This window comes from Macrobrachium nipponense, chromosome 18 (genome assembly GCF_015104395.2).
Source record: "Macrobrachium nipponense isolate FS-2020 chromosome 18, ASM1510439v2, whole genome shotgun sequence".
Lineage (NCBI taxonomy): Eukaryota > Metazoa > Arthropoda > Malacostraca > Decapoda > Palaemonidae > Macrobrachium > Macrobrachium nipponense.
This window is the reverse complement of record NC_087211.1, coordinates 81,372,458-81,394,795: the sequence shown is the minus strand read 5'-3', so window position 1 is coordinate 81,394,795 and position 22,338 is coordinate 81,372,458. Positions and strand designations below refer to the sequence as shown.

At 36.7% G+C, this 22,338-nt stretch overlaps 2 protein-coding genes across 2 annotated transcripts in view; one reads left to right on the top strand and one right to left on the bottom strand.

Moving 5' to 3' along the window:
• LOC135197265 (NACHT domain- and WD repeat-containing protein 1-like) overlaps positions 1–22,338 on the top strand; it is a 106,586-nt gene that overhangs the window by 38,229 nt on the left and 46,019 nt on the right. The window contains 1 exon segment of the mRNA XM_064224369.1: positions 3,729–7,521. Within this exon segment, the coding sequence (XP_064080439.1) occupies positions 7,460–7,521 (62 nt within the window). The 5' untranslated portion in view covers positions 3,729–7,459.
• Positions 1–22,338, bottom strand: part of LOC135197263 (uncharacterized) — a 124,999-nt gene that overhangs the window by 75,583 nt on the left and 27,078 nt on the right. The window lies entirely within an intron of this gene.

The following is a 22,338-nucleotide window of genomic DNA, read 5'->3' as shown; positions in this document are numbered from 1 at the left end:
CAGTCACACAGGCAACTATTATTTTTATTTTTTTTTTTAAGGGAGTGAGACCCTTCCCTTTAATTGACATAAAAAAAGTTTACCTACGTTTCCCTATCTTGGAAATAATAATAATAATAATAATAATAATAATAATAATAATAATAATAATAATAATAATAATAATAATAATAATAATAATAATAATAATAATAATAATAATAATAATAATAATAATAATAATAATAAAACGTGTGCCAGAATCGAAGAAAATTTGTCACCATTAAAATTCCTTCTCTATTTTTTTATTTGGTGGGGAGTGGAGGTGTGGTTTTTTTTTTTGGAGGGGGGGGGAGATTACCTTTGGATTTTCCATCAAAACTTTCGATTTGGGCGTCAGTGCCGCTTCTGCTTCGTACGCCCTGAATTTTTAAGCAATTCGTGTAGGTGGTCGTTGATTGCTTTTCTTATGGGTTTTTGGGATCTCTCTCTCTCTCTCTCTCTCCTCTCTCTCTCTCTCTCTAAGCAGGCAATATATAGATATGTGAGCTTGTATATACGTGTTAAATGATAACTTTTTCATTATGTCATAGCTTTCATTCAGCATACTTAAGAGGCTTACAAATAGGAATATATCGTCTGTTGAGAGAGAGAGAGAGAGAGAGAGAGAGAGAGAGAGAGAGAGAGAGAGAGAGAGAGAATTTCATTTACAGACTTAGAGGCTTACATGTGTACCTATTATGTTGAGAGAGAGAGAGAGAGAGAGAGAGAGAGAGAGAGAGAGAGAGAGAGAGAGAGATTGAAGATCTGGCAGAGAAAATTATGTGAATATTTCCTTCTTAGTGGTATAATCAACGTAACCTCCTCCCTGTTGTTGTAAGCGGGAACGGAGTGAAGGATTACGGACGCGAGCGAATCCGAAACCTTTGGGGGCGGGGGGGGAGCGACGTCGAAGAAGGAATCTCATCCTTTCGGAGACCGGAGCGAAGGACTCTCTCCTCCTGCAGGAGAATCGCTCCTTGTGGTGATTCCCTCTTCCTGCCGTCTAACTTACGTCATGGTCAATCACGTGACGTAAGTGGCAAGAAGAAGAAAAATAAAAAAAAATAAAAGCGCGTGCGTGTGCGTGTGTGTGCGTGTATGTGTGTTTCCTTATGACTTCCAGTAGCTGACGCAGATCAGGTCCCCTTCCTGTATGGCTGGCTCGGCCGTGACGTCACACCCTCCGTCCACGTGATTGGCTGACGGGCAAGGGACGGGCAGAAAAGGGGGCGTGGCTTAAAGAGAGGATTGGATGGATGGCTGGTCATAGGGGATTGAGGGGATGGGCTAAGGGTATGGGGTGGTGTGGGAAGGGGCTCAGAGAGAGAGAGAGAGAGAGAGAGAGAAAAGGAGGGGGGGGAGAGAGAACGGGTCCGGCGAATTCCAAGGTCAGTATTTATTCGGGTCTGGTAGAGGGGTGATTGGTTTTGGGGGTTGGGGGGGGGGAGCGAGGAGGGAGGGGGGGAGAGACGTCTGTCTGTCTGTTCGCTTTTTTTTTATTTATTAGTTTTTTGATGGGCGATGGAAGACTTATCTGTGAGTGTGGGTCCCAGAATAAAAACTGAATATATATATATATATATATATATATATATATATAGTATATATATATATATATATATATATCCTATATATATATATATATATATTAATATATATATTAATGGTGCCAATTTTTGTCAAAGAGATATGGAACATAAGAAAACCATGAAAATGAAATTCGAGAGTATATGGATTCAGAAATTACATAAAAAGATAAAAGAGGTTCATATATATATATATATATATATATATAATATATATATATATATAAATAACATCTTTTATCTTTCATATGTATTTTCTGATTCCATATACTCCCGAATTCCATTTTCATGGATTTTCTTAAGTTCCATATTTCTTGACACTGGTATACCATTATTAAGCAACCAAGGAAGACTGATTCTTTCCTACACTTAATTTTCAGCATCTTGGAAAAGTGGAATAAGTTTGTATCTGTTAAAAGCCAAATTTCAAAGATTGTCCTGTCAACTAACAAGGTTTTTTGGAAGACGAATCAATTAGCCGAATGCAGTGCTGAAAAAAATTATGGCTGACAGAATATCTTATCTTCATATTCGAGGCAATAATTTTCTACATACATTGTTTTTTCAAATACGGCACTTTTTTTCTTTATTTTAACTTCGCTTAAACGAAACGGCACGAAACAGGCATTCACTTTTTTTAATTTGGTCAAAAAACGTTCATCTCTTTAAAGATGACAAACAAACGTACTTCTTTGTCAATATGACGAGTTCAAGTTCTCGTCCATAAATATCACTAATCATTTCTGTTTATCGACAACTGTTTGACAGACCTTTTTTCATTCAGTCAGTTAAGAAATAAAGCCTCTCTCCAAATCTCGAAAACGAACGCAGTTATGGACTCAGTTAGTCAAATAAACGTTTGAGTCAGTCAAAAAAACGTTTGAGTCAGTCAAATAAACGTTCTACCTTTTTAAATCTAACTGAACACCCCTATCTAAAACTAGCCGAGAAAACGTTTGTCTTTTGTTGTTTATTGTTTACGCCTTCGTATTTGACGTTTTTCTTTCTTGAGGCTGTCCTGGCTAAACATACTTTTCTTCCTAAAAATTCATAAAATTACATTTTTCGCTTACTCGGGGAGTAAGCCTACACACTAATTTGTTGTTGTTGTTGTTCTTGTTGGGGGAGGGGGGTTTAGGAAAGCCCTAAGGAAAAGACTAAAGAATCTGAAAAAGGTGTTTCACGTCGAGTTATAGATACAAGAACTTTAGCATAGGATATTTATGATTTATTTATTAGAATGAAAATGTCAAAATGAAATAATGTGCATGTTAAACATTAAAGAATAATTATTTCTAACAGAATATAGCGTATTTATTTCAATTTTCGTTGTTGGAACAATGCGCTATTTGACTTTAGATTTTAGCACGCGTCCCGAGTAAGCTCGAAGTCTGATCTCGCCTTGTTCTATACAAATTTTTAAAACCTTTATTCCTTAATCCTGACTAACAAACGTTTTGGATTAAAGATAAATAAAAATGATTGAAATAAATAAAATAAAAATAAGTAAATGATTACAAATTAATAAAAGGATAGAGATGAAAAACCCAAACATAATGATATAATAAAACAAATAAAAATGAAAAATAAAAAATTCCTTTCGCAAATAGACGTTCCTCTCTTTATGCGATCCTGAAACTTAGAATTTTGCCAAACTGGTATTTTTCTGCATTGTCCAGTTTCCAAAACGTTTGTTCCTGAAATATGACTAAATAACATTTTGCCTTTTCCTTATGTAAATTAATGTACAAAAGTTGTTTTTTTTTCATTGATTCTGTTTACAACTGGCTTACTGAAATTTTCCCCTTTGCCATCTGGCTACTATGATGCATCCAACTCCCCCCATGAATGTCATCCTAAAATTTGAAAACTAATCTTTTGTATTAAAGCCTTCAACCTGACTAATAAACGTCTCGTGATTACCCCCAAAGTAAATCTAGCTACAAAACGTTTATTCTGTTTAAACCTGCCTCACTGACGCAGCTGGCTAACTAAAGGCTAATCCTTTGAATTTTTAGAAAGAATTTTATCCGTATTCAAGTCTCCTAAACGTTTATTCAAGTCTCCTAAACGTTTATTCTTCTATCTGACTGACAAACGTTTTTTTTTCTTTCTTTTCAGATGAGGGCGGCTCACCATCTGTTCGCAGCGAACAATCGAAGCTGAATCTCTTCTGAGGGCGCCAAAATACACCCTAGCAATTGACCCGCACCTAATCTAACCGTATATTTGCGTACAGTCGACGCAGATTCATCTCGCAGACGGTACCTTGGTCCAAACATTCGCAAAAATCCACCTCGAAGATAACTTCATTATAAGAGGTTCACGTAACCGATCGCACATACGAGAAAGGCACGAAAGCACGAAAGATAAAACTGAAGATCGTACGAAAAAATGACCAGTGTGAGGGTCCATGTCTAAGAAGATAACAAGGGTAACATAAACACAAGTTGACATTTGGTACAGGAGTCCACAAAAGTGTCGCACGCGAATTAAAGCTGGAATCGATTCCTCGTTCAATAAACGCACCACCTGGCTGCCAAATGAAGAGATTTCTCCACTGGGCGATTAACTCGATCAAATATAAACCATTCAAGCTAGCTGGTTAAAAAAAAAATGATCGACAATCATGACAGAAAATACTCGTAGAGAATTTCACAGCCAAGGAGACGCTATGAGCCAATGTTACAAGTCGCTGTTTACTCAAGACATCTGACAAATTAGCTGAAGGTTTCTACACAAGAGGAATGGTGTCAGAAATTCCCTAGATTACAGGAAAACGAATAGGGGTAAAAACTGGGAATACTTCAAAAGCTAAGATTCGGGAATCGGATATTTCCTAGACTATACAAATACGAATCAGGAATTCTCCACAAGACTTTCTTCAGACGTGTATCAAAAAATCCTCGGACTGTTCACGAATCAACCAGAAATTCCTTATACTGTAGTGAAAAAGAACAGCAAATTCTTTTGACCAAAGGGCGTGCAAATTAGAAATTCCTCTCGCTGGGGGAGAAGAGAAAGAAATTCCCTAGACGTTTGACCTCTGATTAGGAAAATTCCCTAGATTACAGACGAATAAAGAAGGCGTTCTACAAGAGACGCTGCTAACTCTGAGGGAATTATTTATGAAAAGGTGACTGGCTGGCAGGTCACATTAGAAGGAGGACATTTTAATCCCATTATGCAGGATATATTTTTAGTGAGGAAGAAGAGAGTCCTTCGCACTCCTTACACATTCCGTCTCATTCTATAGGACATCCTAGAACGTCCTACCACATCTTCGTCACATCATCGCATTTCAACAACCTCGTCTACATCACCATCTTCATTCTCACATTCATAGCACTGATATGATACCAATATATCTTCTGTATACCTGAAACCTACTACATTTATTAACTCGACTTCAACACGGGCATCACTAAGTCATCGTCGAGACATCCACATACATCTTCATACACGAGTGAATTAGTGCATTGCGTATTTTTGTAAAGATATCAACAGACGTTGCAATGCGTGTTTCTTACTGTCCAAATACGCACTTTTATACTCGTGAGCTGGGCGTAGACAGATCTCTTTATTAGGGGAGCATCACTATAATAACACTAGAAGAAAGACTTATTTTTCTAAGGAGGCACAATCTACGAAACACTACACACAGCTCTCTGATCGAATTACATACAAAAGACAATCTGTTGAGCGTACGAGACAGTATTCGGGAAATAGGGCGGTCAGGTACTTGCTCTTGCTCTAGACTGCCACCTGAGATTCTGTACACCTGAGCAAGGAACTATTTAACAGTCAAAAGCAACAACTTCACTGACGCAAAACATACACCAACACCTGACGTCACTGGTTGCCGAGGGTAGAACTGTTAGGTCATGATGGAGGCGCTCATCTGATCGTCTCATCTTGGATTTCTGAACAGACCCAAAGACCTGAGAAGACTTTCTTTTAGTCAGTACAAGTCGTCATCTTCAGTATTAACAACTTCGGAGGGCGTCACTCTCTCTCTCTTTCCGTAACTGGTATGAAAGAATTTAACCAATAGCCCCGTTATAGAAGTGAGTTACTTTGACAGAAAGAGTACCTAAGTCAATGGAAGCAAAGAACGGCTATTAATCATCGTGCAGTGGAAAAAAGGGGAGAGAGAGAGAGAGAGAGAGAGAGAGAGAGAGAGAGAGAGAGAGAGAGAGAGAAGAGGGGGAGGGGTCAAAAGACTCATTAATTGACTCCCCTAAACGCATCCTCCGTAATTGAAGGCCATCCATCGCGCAGGCCCGTCCGAAGAGGAAGAATTTCGCCGGACCAGGAGCAGAGAGGACCTTCCGGGTGCTTCAGAGGAAGCTCCAAAAAGGTGGGTGGCCATCATCAGCCCATCTGAGAGCTGGAAAAGCTCTGGAAAAGCTCTGGAAAGCCAAAAATAAACAGGCCGGGATCTCAATCTCGATACCGTTTTCCGCCCGATATTCCAAGAAGAACTGGAAGGCCCCCTGGATTCCAGCGTTCAGCCGATTGCTCTGGAAAGCTCTTGAAAACCTCTGGAAGACCCAAAAATAGAAAAAAACTGGTAGCATCCATAACAGGTCGTTCCGCCCGATATTCGACGAGAAAAAGCAGAATCACTCCAGGAGAACTGGAAGGCCCGCCTGGAATCCAGTATCCAGTTGATTTACGATCTGGATCTACTTGGTATCTGCTTACGAGGTTGGTCCTTGCGACTGGAGCGCCCCTGGACCACAAAGGGAAGGCGGAGGAGGATCTCGTTACCACAACATTCATCACGCCCACGCTTCAAGGGCGCCTGTTAACTTTACGATGCTAGGGACTTCAACGACACTATTGACTAACTATTGATGAGCACCCCAGGACAGTATTACCTGAAACCAAGTGCCAAAGTTACCTGACACTCAAAGTTGCACAGCCGCATGAATGAAGGCTTCGTGATGTACAACGGTTTCATTCGAAGTGGTGGACTACTTAGAGGGAAGAAGACTCCACCGCGCCAGTTTCTTATGCAAATGAGGATGCTGGGTTGTTAAGTGCGAAGTATGACGAGGAATTATGACTGTGTTATGAAAAGCCGTTAACTTTAGCATGAATAGTCTTCCACGTACCATTGAGTATTAGACTGTGGACTGAGGAACGTTATTACTCGAGCTTAAACGTTGTGGTATAGACGTTTTCCAATTTCACCCATAAACGAAAGAGGGGAAAGAAGAGGAGAAAATTAAAAGAGACAGTGAGGAATTACCTCCACGTATGTTTTTTTATTAACAGAACACAGGTCCCTAAGGGGACGCAGAAGCAGCATCCAATTAAAGTCTATTTTTCTATCTCCCGACGACTGATAAGAAGAGACAGATATCTGCCGAGGGATGATTGTGGACAGAGACACGTGCCTGTAAGATTACCAACATCAAGCAAGGAAGAATATTATCTCTTTACTGGCTTGTTCGAAGTTTCATTGACAGTCTAGACGGAGAGAGAAGTTTTTCAAGGCTTGATTTTGAAGTCTTTAAGCCACCCTCAAGCAGTGGCCAACATTCTGTATAAATGTAAATACCATAAACGTTCTCTGACCAAGAGAAGGAAGAGCTGAAAGCACTCACCACCACCACCACCAGACAGACGAGATACAAAGCATCACACGAACCACCTATGAAAACACCAAGCTAAGGAGACGTAAGATAAAGGAGGAAGGGAATAAGAAGACAAGAGGGGGAGGAGGAGGAAGGAAAGCAAAGGGAAGGAAGAAGCAATCGGCAAGCAGCAAGCAGCAAGCAGCAAGCGACAGTGAGGGAGGCAGAGAGGCAGACATTGTCCAGAAAGGCAGCCAAGTCCTAACAATGGGAAGTAGCTGCTCCTCCTCCCAGTCTTTGAAGGACAATGTCTCCGTCAAGAGTGAGGAGTAAGTACCAAGTTTATTCGTTCTTTTTTTCGGTAACAAAACTTCATTTGGACCATTTCTTTTTAAGATTCTTGCTATTGAAGTTTATAAATGTTATGGCAATCTTTTCTTGGAGACTTCTTTTGTTATTGGAGGTTGTAAATGTAGCGAGAATCTTGCTGCCGAAGTTTGTGAATGTGGCAAGAATCTCTTTGGAGATTCTTGCTACTGAAGTTTGCAAATGTAGCAAGAATTTTTATGAGGATTCTTACAGTTGGTTTGCAAATGTAGCAAGAATCTTTATGAAGATTCTTACAGTTGAAGTTTAAAACGTCTTGTTTGGATTACCTCTGGTGCGTGTACACAATACTTAAATAATGTTGATTTTAAAGACTTTTTTTTCTGTTAATAGAAGATATTCATATTTAAGATTTAATTTTCTAAGAAGATAGGTCTGTCCTTTCATTTTCTTTTATATTTCATTTCAGCTTTCCTCTTTTTTTTAACAGATACCTTCCCCTACTAAAAGGTCACTTCTAGAGAATAATGCGAATTGGTGCTCTTGTAATGTTGACATACTTTTACACACTTTATCATAACAAATGATGATTGTCGAGTTATATTTCAATCTTAAATCGAAAAAGCCTTCAAATTATACTCTGTTTTTTTTCATCTGTCCATCCGCCAGTGGTGTTTTTGTATGGTAACACTGCGTCCCGGGCTTTAGATAGTTACGCTATGTGTAAGTTTTAGGTAAATAAAAGGATATCTGGGTGTACATTTGCAACTGAAAAGTGTTTTAATAATTTACTGTATGCGAATTACACCGTTAATATTCGAAATAGGATATTATTATAATCGTTGAATGTAAGCTGAATGTAACTGTCTAAAGCCCGGGACGCAGTGTTACCATACAAAAACACCACAGGCGGATGGACAGATGGAAAAAAACAGAGTATAGTCACCTTTTATTAAAAAGAAGCAGTATTCTGACGGCGTTTGTCACTATGACTGATAATAGAAGCCTAAACATGAATTCAAATTAGGCAGTACACTTCCATGTAAACTATATATAGCCCCTTTTTTTATTTTCTCTCAGAAAAATCTCAGTTCTAAATAGTTTTAATTATGGGAAATCTCCTTAACTTCCATTATGGTAAAAATAGTACAGGTTTGAATAGCTCAGTTTAAATACGTAAGGTAGTTTTAAGTGATAGAATTTTTCATAAAAAAAAATTGAGCGAATATTTTTTTTAAATACAACGCTTTGACTATCGACATTAAAGTTATCATAACAATTATTATATTTAACACATAATAATACTATGAAAATTTAAATGCAAAGGAAACATTTATACATTTAAAATTATCTATATTTTTGCTTACTCGGGGAGTAAGCCTACAAATTACTTTGTTGTTGGTGTTGGGGGTAAGAAAGGTCTATGGGAGTCTAAAAGGACCTGAAAAAGGGGTTTCACTCTCAGTTAAAGATACGGGAATTTTAGGATAGGATATTTATGATTTATTTATTAGACTGAAAATGTACAAAATAAATAACGTGCATGTTAAATACCACAGAAAAATTATTTCTGATGTAATATAGAGTATTTATTTTAATTTTCATTGCTGAAAAAAGGCTTTATTTGACCTTAGATTTTATCACGTTTTAATTTACGTGAAGTTAGGAATATCATGTTTACAACTTAAGCGTGAGGGGAAAAAAATCTTACAAGCGTCCCGAGTAAGCTGAAGGTCGGATCACGCCTTGCTACTTTCCGTTTTCATTGACTGTACAATTAGTTCTTGCCTTTCCTGCTCAAGAAATGGTCACAACAGAGGTACTATGACAGTTACAAGAAAAATTAATTTAGAATTTACTTAAATCACAATGCTTTAGATTTCCCCTTCTCCAAAGCATCTGAAAAATTTATTTATTTATTTATTTATTTTTACTCTGTTTTTCCATCTCAACACCTTGACATGTTTAATTTCGGTTTTAGCCATATCTCAACTTGAGCAAAAAAGTACCTCACAATGAGTTTAATGGTCCGTTTAATGAAGTTATCGTGATTTTATTGTTATTTCCATCATCTCTACCTAATCGTAATGATAATGATAAAATTCCATCTATAGTGAGCATTCATATTAAGTACCAATAGAGCCGGCGGTGTCATTATCAATAAGATCAAATCTGTCATGAGCGTCACTATTATACCTTACAGTAGAAGTAGTAATACTCGTATGTCTCTAAGGTAGTTGTACTGTCATTATCAATAAGATCAAATCTGTCACAAACGTCACTATTATACCTAATAGTAGAAGTAGTAATACTCGTATGTCTCTAAGGTAGTTGTACTGTCACTATCAATAAGATCAAATCTGTCATGAGCGTCACTATTATACTTAATAGTAGAAGTAGCAATACTAGTATGTTTCTAAGGTAGTTGTACTGCTATTATCAATAAGATAAAATCTGTCATAAACGTCACTATTATAACTAATAATAGAAGTAGTAATACTCGTATGTCTCTAAGGTAGTTGTACTGTCATTATCATAAGATCAAATCTGTCATAAACGTCACTATTATATCTAACAGTAGAAACAATAATATAGGCCCTAGACAAAGCGGTACTGTTACATTAACATCAGTAACAATAAATAACTTGAACAAAAACGTAAATAACAGTACAATAACATCAGTAACAATCAGAAAAAAAGAAGTCAAAGATTAACGTATATTAACATCAGTAACAATAAGTAATGCACAAAGCTCATGATAAACAGTAACTAAAATGTTAATTCCAACAGGGAATAACAAATGAAACATGGAAGAACAGAAAAAGTTAAGGTCCAGGAATTTTATTCATTTATTTATTTTGAGACCCGAGAACTCGAGCTGGAGCAATTAACTATACCCCTAATATAATTAAGATAACGTTTTCTTTTTCGGTATAAATCTTTCCATCAGGGAGAAATAAAACAAGGCGTGATCCGATCCCCAGCTCACTCGGGACGCGCGTAAGATTTTCCCCTCACGCAGAAGTTGCAAAAATTACATTCCTAACTTTTGACGTAAATTAAAACGTGCCAAAATCTGCGGTCAAATAGAGCGTTGTTTCACCAACGAGTATTTAAATAGACATGCTATATTTTATTAGAAATAATTTTTTTGTATTTATTTTTTTACATTTTCATTGTAATGAGTAAATCATAAATATGCTATCCTGAAATTCCCTTATCTTTAACTCAACGCGGAACACCTTTGCCAGACCTTTTTAGGCTTTCCTACCCCACCCACAACAGGAACAACAATTGCAAGAACATCAACAACAAAAAGTAGTTTGCAGCCTTACTCCCCGAGTAAGCCAAAAGTAAATATCAAGGTATAAGGTTCGTGGATATTACCTTGTCCCCTTTTACCGTTTTTTAACTAAGAAATAGAGCTGAATACATTAAGTATGCGCCTAAAATTACTCCAGAAAGCATTTTTTATTTTCGATTTAAATTGTCAGGATGTAGGCCTGACACAGTATTAATACTTACTGTAGCAAAACAGAGCCAGAATCTAAAACGACCCTCCCCCCCAAAGAAAAACGCTATGATCTACGGGACTATAAACCTGTGAGCATAGAATCTGACCTGACTGTGAGGAATATATATATATATATATATATATATATATATATATATATATATATATATATATATATATATATATATATATATATAGGCAAAGTTAAACACTGTATCCGTGTTTCTAATATGTTGTAGGAAGCCCACTAAAATTTGGAAAAAATTGAGTTTTTTAGTTTTTATTTTAGCTTTCGGAGAGTACATTCTCTCCCTCTTTCAGAAAGAGAAAGAGGGAGAGAATGTTCTCTCCGAAAAGCTTATATAAAAAAACTTTCAATTTTTTCCAAATTTTAGTGGGCTCCCTACAACATATATATATATATATATATATATATATATATATATATATATATATATATATATATAAACATATATAATACATATATATATATATGATATGTAATAGTAGAGAGAAAGCAATTATTAGAAAAAATAGAGAAGACTATTTTTACAAGTTAAATGTAGGCGATGCAGCACATCTTTAAAGATAAGACATTTGAAAGAGGGTCTTCTTCCAATATATAATATCATATCATACTATATATATATATATATATATATATATATATATATATATATATATATATATATATATATGCTTAAAAATCACAGTATAGATGCACGAGACTTCATCATATAAGCGAATATACTGCAGGAAAACCACAGGCGGAATGTCAGTATCAAGCGCTTTCTCCTGTTTAGTCAAGACATCGTCGGGGCACAAATGATATTGCCTGAATGAAGAGAAAGCGCTTGGTACTGACCTTCTGCTTATGATTTTCTTACGGTATAGCTTTTATATATATAATATAGGCTATACATAACTATATAACGGCGAGGAAATCCACACTGGGGAGAATAAGGTTTCAGAACCCTGTGGTGTATCCCCCTCTCATTTCAGAAAGTATAGAGACCGTCAACGATTCCTCGCGAGCAAGCTTGCGTGATTGACAGCTGGAACGCTTCTCCCACACACACACACACACACACTGCCCCTCCCCCCTCCCTCCTCCCCACCCCCTTCGTCTTTGGAATATACACAACACAGGCCTTGGGCGCCCCCTACAAAAAGACGCGTTTTTTTTTAGAGGTTGAATTCTAGTCGCCCCAAAAATAAATAAACAAGATAAATAACTAAATAAATAAATACGTAAATAACTAAATAAATATATACGTAAATAACTAAATAAATATATATATATAAATAAATTAATTAATTAATAAATAGACTAATAAAAATATAGACGCAAATAACTAAATAAATGTATACGTAAATAACTAAATAATATATAAAAATCTTATAATTAATATATACACCAATAAAAATATCCGCCAATAACTAGATAAACATATACGTAAACAACTAAATGAATATATATAAATATAAATAAATTGATTAATTAAGAAATATATAAATAAAAAGATCTATCGTGCAATTCATGCTGGCTGATGGCTGAGTTCCTGTGATACTGATAACATCAGTAACTGGCAAATTATATTTTGTTTTTATAGTAAGGCTGTTTATAAATATTATACACATACACGGGTATTTATCCATTATAAAAGCAGATTATGCACATTTACGCGTACTTGACGCTAAATTCCAACAATCGAATTTTGTCTCCTGTTTATACTATTCCACATAATCATTCATTCTTATTTTATCTTTTGATGTCAACGCGAAATCATCTAACATATGTATTACATGATATTTTAAAAAGCTTAATTATTGGTAATATTATCTTAGTACACTGACTCGCAATCTGAGAGTTTGAAGAAATATTTTAGATGAGAGAGAGAGAGAGAGAGAGAGAGAGAGAGAGAGAGAGAGAGAGAGAGAGAGAGAGAGAGAGAGGTATGTTAGTAATGACCCGCACAAAAGTAATTTGTCAAAAATGTTTCATAAATATATGTTATCAAACATATTCCAGCTCTGGCCTACTTCAGCAACATACCTTTCAGATGGAGACGTTACACACACACACACACACACATGCATATATATATAATTATATAAATATATATATAATGGGAAGTAGGAAATGCTACCGAATACATGTTAGACATGCTTCACAAGACACAATAGTCTATATATAAAAAAAACTATTCTCGCCCCCTGAGAAACAATACATATCCGAATCATTACAATTCAAGCTAAGAAACAATATATACCTATTGTTGAACCTTTTCATCCCAAAACTAGTTATCGTTCACGGTTATTCTGTATATTAAGCATCGGGCTTGTGGAACTAAAGGTAGAATTGCTGTTAAATCAGGTTATACCAGACTGCAAATAGGTTGAGAACCTATTTGCAGTCATGTTCACGACACCTTATCCAAACACGAACTCTAAACTTTAAATAATGTGCTAGAATGTGGTTCCCAAATATCGTGTTCCCAGTCAAGTCGTTCGATGGGCTGGTCCCATAGGAGCTGTTTTAGGGAGATAGGAGGGGGGGTTGGGTGGCTAACGCGATATCATTTCAGTCAGTTCTAAATTCATTTCGATTTTGTGATGTCACTTCCGTGATAGCACTTAACCTAACTTAACCTAACGTAACCTAACCAACTGCTGTGAGACCACTCCCTCAGCAAAACATGGCTAAAAGAACAGTTCATATGAAATGTCTTAACCTGACCTAACTCTGAGATGAGGGCTCAGCGACTTGGTGTGTTATATGGGCACTGTGCCATGTTTTGACAGCTGGTTAATACAAGTAACTAATGGCTTTACTCATGAATTGCACGCACATGAGATATATAAATGAGCATGAAATGACATGAAATTATATATGCAAACATACAAATGCATGCGCGTGTGTCCACCGGTACACATAAAAATATACAATAATATATACTATATTATTATATAATATATATATTATATATAATATATATAAAAATATCATAACTAAAAACACCACATAGGAAATTTCCATAATTCTGTGAATGAAGCTAGTATTATTTGTATTCAAAAACTTTCCTGTAACTAAACATAATGTATCAATGAAACGTATCCTTCAGATCCTGCGACCTCCCCGAAGGATGTTCAGGTCCTTGAAGGATCCTCGCCGCATACGCTCACGCACGCACACACACACACAACACACACACACACACACACACACATACGCAATCACCCAAATACGTATAAGCTCAAATATGAATCTTAATAAAGTGACTCGAGGAAAGCAAAGTAAATTTCATATGTCGTCGTTTCTCGGAAATAAAAAAAATATAAATAAACAAATAAATAAACACCGAGACTTCAAACAGATCAAGTTGAACTTATTAACTTAACCCCCTAGAGAGAGAGAGAGAGAGAGAGAGAGCGAGAGAGCGAGAGAGAGATTAGAGAGAGAGGAGAGGAGGAAGGAAGAGAGAGGAATTTATATCTTCACAACTCAAGCCATCAAAGATATTCAGATATAATGCTGTGCTGACAGAGAGAGAGAGAGAGAGAGAGAGAGAGAGAGAGAGAAATATATATTTAAAACTCAGGTCATGAACATACATAACGCATAAAATAATAGGGAAGAGAGAGAGAGAGAGAGAGAGAGAGAGAGAGAGAGAGAGAGAGAGAGACACAGACAGACAGAGAGATGATTACGTTCTGCCAAGGGTTGTTCACTTCATAAACAATGAAGAAAAATCACTTGCTTGAGGTGTAAAGTGAGCGAGAAACAATTGAGAAAGCGGGTGAACGAGAACACGGAATGGAGGAGGAGGAGGAGGAGGAGGAGGAGAACGAAAGCAGGAGGAGGAGGAGAACGAAAATGTGGGAAAAGACAGAAGCGAAAAGGTGGACAGAAGGATGGGAAAGAATCTTGGGGAAGTTGATCCCTAAGGACTGAGGAGGAGGAAGGAGATTAGGAGGAGGAGGAGGGAGAGGAGGAGGAGGAGGAGGAGGAGGAGGAAGTCGATCCCTGAGGACTGAGCATAACCTGATGCTTTCTCTCGAGAGCCCCCACTTGAGATAACCGTGTTTACGCATCGGTGTTTAGGCGTCACCTGACCCCCTACCTGAAGGAGAGAGAGGAGAGAGAGAGAGAGAGAGAGAGAGAGAGAGCTGTGATTGCAGGACAGCCCTGAACCTCCTAAAGGAACCTAGGAAAAATAAGGCTGAAGCCAAAATGCCGAGCGCTGGGAGCCATGAAGGTCATTCAGCGCTGAAAGGGAAAATGACGTTAAAAGGTTTGAAAGGTGTAACAGGAGGAAAACCTCACCGTTATACTACGAATAAAAATGGTTAGGAGAGGTGGAGAGTAAGGTGGAAGGGAGAGAATATGAGCGGAGGTACTGTAAAAGGAATGAAAGAGTGGAGCTTACGAAATAAATATCTACAAAAACTTAAGTATATCGTAGTCTAACCAGACCACTGAGCTGACTTAACAGCTCTCATAGGACTGGCCAGGAGGATTGAGATATTTTTACGTGGCTAGGAACCAATTGGTTACCTAGCAACGGGACCTACTGCTTATTGTGGGATCCGAACCGTATCATATCGAGAAATAATTTCTAATTGCTAGAAACAAATTCCTCCGACTCCTCCGCGTTGCGGAGTTTGGAATCGAACTCGGGATTACCGAATCGGTAGGCGAGCACGTAAACGTCCAACGAGGAACTAAAGTAATATCTGTAAAATCAAATGCTGAGGACTGCATATTTTTCGTATGCGAAGTCCGATGGGAGTGGCAACTTTATGAGCTCACTGGGCTTGCGAATAAGTAGATAACACATAGACTTATTTAGATCAATTTGAATATTTAAGGGTAACCAATGAATATCAATCTAGTGAAATGCTAAGGACAGTACTTCTTACGCATGCGAAGTCCGATGGAAGTGGCAATTATATTAGCTTACTGAGCTTGTGAATATGCAAAACAATGGAATCATGATGATCAAGTTGTATACTCTTCTATTTTGCAATAGAATGATCAGGAACTTCTAATCCCTTAGCCGAATCTCCCTGTATTAATACACATTAAAAGACCGCATTCTCCTGATTGTAAACTGAAATATCCACATGTTTTGTCAATTTTGGATTCGGTTTGTATAAATCCTTCTTCCTTTAAAGAATAGGATCGTGTGATTCTTGGCCTTTTCCAGATCACTTTGCTATGAATGTACAATTATGACTGTCATATACCTTCCCAATACACAAACACACATACACACACGACACGCACATACAAACCGTATATTCTTTCCACCCTCATTTTTATTACTTCTGAGGAAGAACCTTGTAAATGAAACATACGGAAAGTAACCTAGTTAATAATCAAGTCAATGTCCTCAGGCCATTAGTTAAGTGGGACAGAACAGAACCAGATATCCGGCTGAGGAAGAAATAGCCCACGAAAAGCGCGAAATGGGAGCAAATTATATAAGTTCAAAGAAGGGTTAGACCTTCTTGCTGTATATGCCGAGTCACGGTAGTTGATGGCACAGTTTTTTTAAATGCCACGAGATGCTGTTTATTTGTATTCTTTGCTACAGATTCAGCCAATGATTCTATAAAGGTACGTGCACACCAATTCTCTTATGAATTCGAAGGACAGATCTGGTTTTGTTTATATTCCATTAATCTTATTTCGACAACACACAAATCCTTGCAAACTATTTCCGACAGCAGATATTTCAGTGCACAACACCACTACCAGCAAACACATTTGCGTAAGGATAACTTATCGAATCATCGACACCTAAAATAAAAATGGCAAGTCATATCGTCAGCTCAATTTTCGAAGCCAACCAAAAAGAATGAAATAAAAATCACGAGTAAAGTTTTCCTCGTAAATTATCGTTTAAAACAGAACAGTTACAACGAACCAACAGCAGCAGCAGCAGCAACACCAAAAAACAATTAGAATAAAACAACAAACCCAAAAACAGCAAAAACCTCGATATTATAAACCCATCCATGGCACTGGGGACAGCACAAAGTGTCATTTTGCGTCAATAGGTGGCAGCACCGTCAATGACCGAAGTAGGCCCTTCATTGGGTGGAGGGGTATCGGAGAAAGTGGGTAGGAGGGGGAAGAGGACTGTGTTAGGGGTTAGATGGACCCTTGTGGTGGTTATATTAGGGGAGGGAAGAGGGCCTGTGGGGGGGGTGAGGAGGGTAGGGGTAGGGGTAGGGGTAAGGGGACGGGAATCTCGGGGCTTCGACAAGGAAGGGCCGTTGTCTAGGTGAATCCTCTCCATGGCATCTAATTACTCCTCCCTTAACGTTAGAAAACCAACCCCCACCTTCCCCTCCCTTTCCCCCCCCCTCTCTCTCTCTCTCTCTCTCTCTCTCTCTCTCTCTCTCTCTCTCAGGTACAGTCCCTTACACAAAGTTTAATTAACTTTCATATTTCTGTAGTAAGTGTCTTTTCCACACCTGTTGTACTAATTATTTTGTTCTATGATATAAAAGACACATATTCAAACATGCATATATATACATACATGCATACAGACATACATACAAATACATACATATATATCTATTACATATTATATAATTTTTTTTTACGTGTGTATGCATATTTATGTATATGTGAAGAATATCTTTCAGTCTGGCAGTTGCGTATACATAAGCTGTCATTTACCTGCATGCATTTATGATCCTTAACTTAAATCTTAATTTACTAAACAGAAATTTTTCTTTCCTAATTCACCAATTATTATTATATTATTATTATTATTATTATTATTATTTATTATTATTATTATTTTTTATTATTATTATTATTATTCGTCAAAGGAAAAAACCAAAATGGACAAGGGAAAGAAAATAAAATTATTATCAAAAATATAGGAAAAAATAATGTTCTACCAAAGAATAAAAAAAATACAAAATAAAATAAAAAATACCACTATATACAAACAAACCTCTGACCAAAATGAAGGTCAAATGGACAGAATTTCCTCGAAAAAAGACTATACAAAATAATAATAATAATATATAAAGTGCCACAGGCACCGTCGAAATTGATTTCAATAGAGCCTATTCTATGAACGGGGAGTGAGTGAGTGAGGGAGTCATTCACTTATTCAGTGAGTGAGTCAGGGAGTGGGGAAAGGGATGAATCAAAAAGTGAGGAAGGGAGAGATAGGAGGGAGTTAGTCAGTCAGTCATTCAGCGAGTGAGTGAATTAGGAGGGAGGGGGAGTGAGTTAATGAGTCAGTCATTCAGTGAGTGAATGAGTGAATCGAGGAGTTCGTCCAGGATGGAGGAAGTGACTCAGAGAGTAGAGAGGGAGTGAGTGAGGGAGAGTTGCAGTCGGCACCAAATCAAATGGCCCAGCGCCGTTCAATAAAACAGCAAGGGCCAACTTATCGACCTAACGGGGCACTAATGGCATACATATAGAGAGAGAGAGAGAGAGAGAGAGAGAGAGAGAGAGAGAGAGAGAGAGAGAGAGAGAGAGAGATGTCAGATACATAAAAATTATCATGGAAGTAGGTATTCGAAGAGAGAGAGAGAGAGAGAGAGAGAGAGAGAGAGAGAGAGAGAGAGAGAGAGAGAGAGAGAGAGATTGTCACAGATACATAAAAATTATCATGGAAGTAGGTCGAAGAAGGAGAGAGAGAGAGAGAGAGAGAGAGAGAGAGAGAGAGAGAGAGAGAGAGAGAGAGAGATTACTAGATAAATAAGTACATAGAGAAAGACAGATATATTGTCACAGATATGTAAAAATGATCATGGGAATAGTTATTTGGAGAGAGAGAGAGAGAGAGAGAGAGAGAGAGAGAGAGAGAGAGAGAGAGAGAGATACATACATACACATACATAAAGACAGATAGATTGTCACAAAATATATAAAACTGATCACTGAAATAGATATTTGGAGAGAGAGAGAGAGAGAGAGAGAGAGAGAGAGAGAGAGAGAGAGAGAGAGAGAGAGAGAGAGAGGTTGGCACAGATTTATAAAAACATCATCATAAATATAGGTAATTCTTTTGAATAAGAGTCTTTGTGTCACAGATACACCATCTCGGTTTCATACGTAATGCCTAGAAGATAAATCTATAACAATAATGAACTAACACAATAATAAGGACGATTAGCAATAACAAACACCTAAGTCATATATATACAATGAATGTTAAGGGAAAACTCAACAAAAATTATTTCTCGAAAATGCAATTGATACCCAGTATTACAAAATTGGTGCAACATCAGTTTTGGCACCTACACTGTAATTAACCACCATCTGTGCAACCACCATAATTAGTCATCATTAGGGTAACCCGAACTAGTATAATTAGGCACCATTTCTGGCATCGCCACAGTGTAATCTGTCATGCGGTCAAACACTACAGTATATTTTTAACACAAGGGTAAAATTGCCTGGCATTTAGGCACCGTTTGGCCAATCACCAACATAAAATACAACTATGAGAAATACAATGCAACTGTGAGAAATAAAATGCAACTGTGAGAAATAAAATACAGCTGTGAGGAAAAATAGAATACAAAACTTGATCTTAGTGTAGCGCCTATAATCGTCCACCACAAAATCATAAGAAACATGACAAAGGGTACTTATTAAACAGGTGCCTATAAAGTGATTAGAATAAAAAGAATATTGAAATCGCACAATCAGTAGTTTCAATAACATTTGAAAAAGCAAAATACATTTTCCATGATAACAAACCCCTCAAGAGAAACCCTTCATGTCACTGAAAACTTCAAAGGTAAACCAGTCCTGGACGAAATGAAACCGATAAGAAGATTTACAATAAAGCCTTGGAAAACCTAAAAGCACCCGATCATCATCACAAAAGAAACTGCAAATCCTCCAGTGAAGCAAAACAGAAAACCCAAAAGAAAGTTGTTTATTGACAACACAGTCCCCAAGAGACAACAGCAGTAGCAAACAAATACTAAAAGAATGGTTTATACAAAACTTAAAAGAATGATCACAGGAAACTCTCAATTCAAGTATTTAAATTACTTCAAGTTACATCAACCGTGATGGCAAAATTTCCAGCAATGATCATAAAAAACAACACACACGCAAGTACTCACACACACACACACACACACACTAAGGTACACACACACACACACACACACACACATATATATATATATATATATATATATATATATATATATTACTATATATATATGTGTGTATGTGTGTATATATATACTATATATATGTGTGTATATATGTATATATATATATATATATATATATATAATATATATATATATATATATATATATAGACAGAGATAGGATAGATAACCGAATAGGAAGCATAATACCTCTGACGGTTTTTTTTTTTACGTTTTTCGTGAGTTAGCTGATGCGCGAACCCTAAGTAATTATGAATTATTACTAAAATAACATCACGTATTCACAACAGCAGTCTTCACGAAGCTTAATCCTTTTCTGCTATATGAGACACAGGGACCAGATAATGAATACTTGGGATTTTTAATTGCACTAAATCAAGTTATTCAACCTTAGGTCCTTTTTTCATGTTGGATCACTGAATGACCTGCCTAATTTCGAATAGAATAATGATCAACATATTATTTTTTTTCATTTGGTCTATCACAGTCCTCCAATTCGACTGGGTGGTATTTATAGTGTGGGGTTCCGGGTTGCATCCTGCCTCCTTAGGAGTCCATCACTTTTCTTGCTATGTGCGCATGAGTCCTGGAGCTACTTCAGCCTCTAGTTTTTCCAGATTCCTTCTCAGGGATCTTGGGATCGTACCTAGTGTTCCTATGATTATAGGTACAATTTCCACTGGCATATCCCATATCCTTCCTATTTCTATTTTCAGGTCTTGATGCTTATCCATTTTTTCCTTTTCTTTCTCTTCAACTCTGCTGCCCCATGGTATTGTGACATCAATGATTTATTATTATTATTATTATTATTATTATTATTATTATTATTATTGGTTGTTGTTGTTGTTGTTGTTGTTGTTCAGAAGATGAAACCCTGTTCATATGGAACAAGCCCACCATAGGGGCCACAGACTTGAAATTCAAAGCTTCCAAAGAATATGGTGCTCATTTGAGAGAAGTAGCTATCCTATAGGACCAGACGGTTACGTCCCTCTCACACAAAAAAACAAAAAAAAAAAAAAAAAAAAAAAAAAAAAAACAAAAAAAAAAAAAAAAAAAAAAAAATCCGTGTGGTCCACACTAGACCTCAAAACCACGAGTTGAATTAAGTTCATTTCCTTCCTTCTAGTATCTAAAAGCGGAAATAAAGGGAAATCAATATATCAGAAGTGACCAAAATAACAGATAAACATAGTTTTCCTGTCAAATGGTATTACGAAACCTAGAAATACACTTATTTTTCAATAAGAAGAGGCTGCTCCTGGAAACAGCGCCCTTAGTAAGAAAGTGACTCCTAAGGAGGCAGGATGTAGCCCGGAACCCCAAACTATATAATGAATGAATGAATTAATGGGATCGGTGCGTACATGGTTAACTTAGTTACATTAAAATTAAGGGTGGGTGCTGACAGATACTTCGCTAGCAATTTACTAATAATGTTAAAAACCAACTTTTTGGGAAACGAGTTCTTTACAAAATATTCTAAAAGAAGCTCGACTTCAAGATGGAAGGAGGGCCAATCAGATGTGTACCGAAGGGCCCTAAAAACAAAAGTAGATATAGCATTCATCTTAAAATTACGGAAACACGAGCTGAAAAAGTTGTTCCCGAGCCCAGTGAAGAGGATGACTAATGGAAAAAAAATATATTAAATAGAATTTTTATCAAAACCTCTACGGAGATTTCAACCCTCATTTCATTACCTTGTACTATTCTCCCTCTTAGAGGTCTCCTAATCCTAATAATAATAATAATAATAATAATAATAATAATAATAATAATAATAATAATAATAATAATAATAATAATAATCCTGAAGACAGACCTTTCAACAATACTCTACGGAGATTGCCACACTCGTTTCATTACCTTATACTATTCTCCCCCTGAGAGGTCTCCTCCTTAATATAATAATAATAATAATAATAATAATAATAATAATAATAATAATAATAATAATAATAATAATAATAATAATAATACCGTAGACAGAACTTTCATTAAAACTCTACGGAGATGTCCACCCTTATTTCATTACATTGGGACTATCCAACCAAAACCCACACTAACACTAATCCCGAATGTACCTTACCTCCCCAAAACTTTTCAACACCAATATATTG